At 53.8% G+C, this 6,207-nt stretch overlaps 1 protein-coding gene across 1 annotated transcript in view; it reads left to right on the forward strand.

The window, feature by feature from the left end:
- Positions 1–1,751: 1,751 nt before the first annotated feature.
- Positions 1,752–6,207, forward strand: part of CACNG8 (calcium voltage-gated channel auxiliary subunit gamma 8) — a 7,444-nt gene continuing 2,988 nt past the window's right edge. The window contains exons 1-3 of the mRNA XM_027860565.1: positions 1,752–1,776; positions 4,422–4,508; positions 4,542–4,886. Coding sequence (XP_027716366.1) covers positions 1,752–1,776; positions 4,422–4,508; positions 4,542–4,886 — 457 coding nt within the window. The remainder of the gene's footprint in view (positions 1,777–4,421; positions 4,509–4,541; positions 4,887–6,207) is intronic.

Consider the following 6,207-nt stretch of genomic DNA (forward strand, 5'->3'; position numbering starts at 1 on the left):
GGGGGTCCTGCCGTGGCTGGGGAAGGATCCCCCAATCCCTTCCCTACTCCAGGATTTCAAGAGGATGAGAAGAGGGTTTGGAGCTGAGGCTGGGGGAGGGTAGAAGGAGATGAAAGGGGGGGGTCCTCCTTTTAAAGGGCCCCCACTCTGCTTCCGGTTGAGGCCTGAATCCCGTTGCTATGGGGACAGGAGGAGGTGGAGGGAGGGAGGGAGAGATGCTGCTCCAGGGGAAGATGGAGATGGGGGAGGGGGGCTTGTGCCCCCTTCTCCCCCCTCTAGTGACCTTGGCCACCTCCCGATGGGGAGCCCCCGGAAGCCAGCCCCCCACCTACTTTAGGCAGCCGCAGCTGCAGCCCCCTCCCTGTCTGTCTCTTCCCCCCCTGCCTGTCTCTCATGTCTCTCGCTTCCTGTCTCCTCATTTCTCCCCTGCTCAGTCTCTCCCCATCCGCCTGCTGCCTCCCTATCTCTGTCATTCTACCGTCTCTTCATTGCTCTGCTATCCCAACACGGCCTCTCTCTTCCTCTCGTCTTTTTTTTAACACGTACTCTCTCATTTCTCTTGTTTTCTATTTCTCTCTGACTCTACATCTCTTACATCTCTTTACCTCTCTGTTTCATTCATTCCCCCCCCCCCTCTCTCTAACTCTAGTCTCCCTCCCTTCTTGTCACTGCCAGGCTCCCCCTCTCTCTGAGTCTCCCTCAGTGCCTTTGCCTTCCCTGAAGCCAGACTTTACCCCCTTCCCCCATACCCAAATCCTCCCCTCCCCCATTCCTGCCTCCCTCCCCCTCCCTCCTTTGCTCCCTCCCTCCTTCCCTCCCTCCCTCCCTCCCCTTCTCCAGCTCTTCCCATCACCCAGTGGCAGCAGAACAGAATTCTCTCCTCCCCCGGTTCTCGGGCCGGATCAGCCAGGCCCCCTCATCCCTTGGCCCCTAATCCCAGAAGCCTTGGTCCCTGGGGTACCCTCTTCACCAGCTCCCAATCCCAGGCACCTGGGTCCTCAAGCTGCCCAGCTCCCCCTTCCTCCGGCACTTAAGCTTAGCGGCCGGGGTTCCCTGATTCCCCCTTCCCCCTTCCCCCTTCCCCCATTCCGGAGGCTCAGCTCTCCAGACTCCTGCATTCTCTGGTCCTCCACTTTTCTGAACCCCAACCCCCAGACACCTGGTTCACTGACCCCCAACACCCAAGGCTCAACCCCTTGGACAACTGGCTCTCCCAGCCCCCAATTCTGGACACCTGGGTCCCCTCCCCACCTGCCTCTCCATTCTCCACCCCAGAAGCTCAGCTTCTCAGACAACTGGGTCCTCCAACACCCTGCTCTCAGGCTTCCCATCCCAGCGACTCAGCCCCCACACACCTGGGTTCTCAGCCCCCAAACCCTGTGACCTAGCTCCCTGGACACCTGGGTCCTCTGGACAACTGGGATAGGGGACTTCTTCCCTGTACCCATCTGCCAATCTCAGCGGAGGCCTGACTGCAAGGAGCTCCAGGTGAGGAGGGGGTCATTGTCCAGGAGGGAGGGGCTGGGGAACAGGGCCCCTGGCCACTCAAAGACACTTCCTCCCGGCTCAGGCCCGGTGGATGGAAGGGGGCAGGGGACAGGGGCTGGGGGGGGGCCCCCTCCTGGCAAACCAGGACTACAAAGAGTGTGGGGGGACGCTCCAGGGTCTGCCTGGAGGCAGATCGGAGGGACTGGTGTGTGGGAGGGAAAAGGATGGGGGAGGAGAGGAGGCCTCTTAAAGGCCCCGTTGCCATGGCGACCACCTCCTCTACATCCGGCCCCCCTTTAGCTAATGGGGGGAATGGGAGAGAAACTGAGGCAGCAGCCAAGGTTACTGTGCCCAAGAACCCAGGCATTCTAGGTTCTGATGGAGATCTGGGGGAGGGGGGAGGAGTCTGAGACTGGGGGTGCTGGGGGGAGGGGAAGAAGTAACAGAAGGTGGGAATGGAGAGACAATGCCAGCTGAGTAGAAGCTGGGGGGTCCAAGGAGGGAGTTTTTGGGGTTGGGGTTCTGCCTGTGTTTCTAAACCCCCTTATCCTCCCTGTCTGTCAGAGCTCTGAGCTGTGGGGGTTGTGAGTGCCAAGGGAGAGAGAGTAGTAAAAAGGAATTTTTCTTTTTCCTTCTCTGTGCCTCAGTTTCTTCCCCTGTAAAATAAGTTTGGACTAATCATTTCTTCAGGTTCCTTCATTTTCTACTGAGCTGTGAATCTGGCATCTATAAGATTGTAGGAGAGTGTTGGAAGTCAGGCTAAGGGGGTGAAGGAGGATAAGGTCAGGGGGTGCTTTGAGCAGTGAGGGGAAAAAGTAGGTGGGGACAAGAAAATAAGCCACAAGGATCAGTGGTCATCAAGGAAGGACTCTAGGAATGGGGGAGAAAATTCCTTCACCATGGGGTCCCTACCCTGTCATCTCCCTAAGATCTCCACTCTAAGTCTCTGTGGGGCATGGAGAGATTAGGGGGAATTAGGTTTAGGATGAGAAATTTTGGGTCTAGTAGATAGAGGTCATGGGGGTACAGGGGGAGTGGGACGAGGAGTACTGTGAAGCAGGAGTTACACGAGATGGGGACTAGAGCATAAGTCAGGAGGGGCATGGCTACTGACAGAAGGCTTGGGGCGCCTGGGAGATATTTTTAAGGGGATCTTTTCTTTCTAATCATTGTTCTCTGGGGCACTAAACTGAGAGGAATGGGAACTCGTGGTAGGGGGAGAGAGGGGAATCTGAGTCCTTTGTATGCACTGATTTTCTCCCCCAGTAAAATGAGGTGGATGGAAGGGAGCAGGGGACAGGGGTTTGAAAACTTAGGATTCTGTGAGATTGGGGGTGGGGGTGGGGTCAACCGTCAGGAATCATGGCATTCAAGGTCAAGACGGGGCAGAGGTTGCCACGGAAGAAGGAGATGTAATAGAAGGTGTCCGTGGATACTGACAGCCCAGGGAGCTTGAAAGGGAGTGCTTTGGGCAGTCTGTTTCTAACTCCTGATTTTTTTTTGTTTCCCCCAAACTCCGAGATTCGAAGGCTGGGAATGTCTGAAGGTGGATTTTTGAGCCCCTTATCTTTTCTAAGCCTCAGTTTACATCTCTGTTAAATGGCCAAGATATTCTATAATAATTTTAAATTGGGAGAGGTAGTCTAGATCATAGAATCATAGGTTTAGATCCAAAAAAGATCAGAGAGGCCACCTTCTAGGGTGAACCCCTCATTTGACAGATGAAGAGACCAAAGGACAGGAAGGTGACATCATTTGCCCAGGGTCACGCAGCTAGTGGCTGAGGCAGTATCCGAGCCCAGATCATCCTTACTCCAAGGATCCTGTGGGCAGAGGTGGATGTAACAAAAGATGGGGACACATGGTTGAAGCAGGGAGACAGTAGCATCTGAGTATTGAACTTGGAGTCAAGGATCCGAGTTCAAATTCTGCTTTAGACCTTAGTCTAGTCACTTAACCACTTTCAATCTCAGTTTCCACATCTATAAAATGGGGATAACAATAATAACACCTCCCTGGGAGGGATCGTTGTGAGGATCAAGTGAGATAATGTATTTAGAGTGCTTTTCAAACTCTGGAGAGCTCTGTAATGGTTAACTGCTGTTGTTATTGTTGTTATTATTTATTCTAGCAAATATTCAGGGAAGGAGTCATTAGGGGATTGGGTTCCTGCCTTTCCCCCCCTCCAATCCTTATTCTTCTTTCCTTTTCCTCCTGGGCTTAGAACTGCAGGCTTTAGAGATGGCCAGAATGAAAGAAAAGAATTTAAGTCCTTTTCCCTCTATGGATCTCAGTTTCCCCATCTGTGAAACGGGGGGCTGGACTGGAATATTTAAGTTCCCTACTAGTTCTAAATTTTATAATCCCATGAGATTGGGACATGTTGGCATGGGGCCAAAAGGTCAAGGAAGAGAACCTGCGGTGTCTGTATTAAGTCCTTACTGTGTGTTAGGTACCACACCAGGAACTGGGGACACGAATACAAAAGTGAGATTGCCCTTCCCTCAAGGGGCTGGCATTCTAGGACGAGGGGACCCTGTGTTCTCAGATGAGTAGGGCATGATATGTACAGAATAAATGCACAGCTGGGGGGAATCAGGAAAGGCCTGGAAGAAGGAGGAGTTTGAAGAGGCTAGGGGTTTTTAAAAGTGAGGTGGCAGATAGGGGAATGGCCTGGGCAAAGGCATGGAGGTGGGAGATAGGATGTCCTCTATGGGGAACAATAAGTAGTGGGTTTGGTTGGAGCATAGAGTTCATGATGGGGACTGAGTGACCAGCCCAGAAAGATCGCTGGGATCCAGATTACGGGACTGGGTCCAGGAAGGAGTGCCGAGGAAGCTTGAGGCAGAGAGGATTGATTCATAGCTTCTGAGAAAGGATTGGGGGAAGTAGGGAGGGGGCTCTAATCCCTGTCCTCCTGTCTATCTCTGTAGCCACTGACCATGGCAGCCCGCTGACCCCCGTGCTCAACTGCCCGCCGCTGCCTCCTTGCTACTTGGCACCAGCCCCGCGGGGGTCCCGTCTCGCCTGAGCCTGCCCGCCCCCCGCCGCAGGCACGGCCCCTCCCCCGCTGCCCCGGTGGTGGCCGGCGGCCCCCCGGCTGCCAGCTTTCAGACTGGAGTCCCTGAAGCGCTGGACAGAGGCTCGGGGCCTGTGGTGTGAGAAGGGTGTCCAAGTGCTGCTGACCACGGTTGGTGCCTTTGCCGCCTTTGGCCTCATGACCATCGCCATCAGCACCGATTACTGGCTCTACACCAGGGCCTTCATCTGCAACACCACCAACCTGACCGCCTCTGCCTCCGAGGACCCCCCAGCTCGAGGGCCTGGCGGCGTGTCAGAGAAGAGGGACCCCGGGGGGCTGACCCACTCGGGCCTCTGGAGGATCTGCTGCCTCGAAGGTACAGCATTCTCCACCGATTTTCCCCCGGCTACCGTTCTGGTGTTGTGGGAGGCTCTGAGTGCCCTCCTTTGTAGCCCCAGCTTCTCCCTTTGCGAAATGGAAGCGTATTAGACCATCTTTTGGTTGGATAACTCTATCCCGGCCCCTTTCTTTCTCCTCTCCTCAGGCCTTCCCAGGCCTTCCATTTCCACCCTTCTGGAGTGGGAGGAGTGTTGGCTCTGACTCAGTGATCTCTGAGCTTTCAATGCCGGCTCTGACCTTCTGGAATTTTATGGTGCTGTTCATTGCCTGGGGAAGAGAAAGGGAAGGTAAAGGGAGGGAATGAGCATTTATATAGCACCTACTGGGTGCCAGGCACGGTACTAAGTGCTTTACAGTTATTATCTCATTTTATTCTCACGACAACCCTTCAAGGGAGTTGCTGCTATTATCCCTATTTTACAGTTGAGGAAACTGAAGCAGAGGGAGGAAAGACGAATCGCCCAGAGTCACACAGCTGGACTTGAACTCAGATTTTCCCAACTCCAGGCTTCCTGCTTTATCCACTGAGCCGGACTCTCCTCCTCCCCTCCTTTCCTGCCTCAGTTTCTGCATCTATAAAATGGGAGCTTAGGGTTTGACCCAAAATTCATGCTGGTTATTGAACATCTTCCAGCTTTGACATTGTGAGGTTCCATGATTCAGGGTTCCGTTCTCCCTCTTGCCTCTTTCTCTCCCATGTCCCATTTCTCCCTTTGTAAAATAGGGGAGACAGGTTGGTATCAACATCCGAGGTTATCCTCTTCAGCTCAAACTCTGAGCTCTTTGAGAGCAGGGACTCCCCGCCCCCCCATTTTATACTCCCAGCACTTAGTACAGTGAGTGGTACATAGTAGGCACTTAATAAAAGCTCGTTGATTCAGTGACTGCTCATGTCCTCTTTCCTACTCTTCTCCTCATCCTGCCCAAGGTCCCACACCTGTAAAATGAAGGGGAGGCTGGGTTCCATTCCGAATGGCAGAATCTCAGGGGTCTTTGACCTCTCGCTTCTAAGGCAAGTCAAGAAAGAGCAAGCATTTAAATGCCTACTATGTGCCAGGCAGGTTGCTGAGCATGGAGGCAGGGGGTGGTGAGGACACACAAAGCTTTCAAGGACCTCACAGTCTCACACTACTATTCTCTCTCCTCTCTCCTTCCGCACCTCAGCTGCCCCCTCTGGGAAGTGGGAAGGGTCTGCTTGGCGGGCTCTGAGCCCGTACCTTGCTCAAAAGTTCAGAGATTGTTCCCTTCCTTTCTCTCTCTCTCTCTCTCTCTCTCTCTCTCTCTCTCTCTCTCTCTCT

Source organism: Vombatus ursinus, unplaced genomic scaffold (assembly GCF_900497805.2).
Source record: "Vombatus ursinus unplaced genomic scaffold, bare-nosed wombat genome assembly UNPS02014198.1, whole genome shotgun sequence".
Classification (NCBI taxonomy): Eukaryota; Metazoa; Chordata; class Mammalia; order Diprotodontia; family Vombatidae; genus Vombatus; species Vombatus ursinus.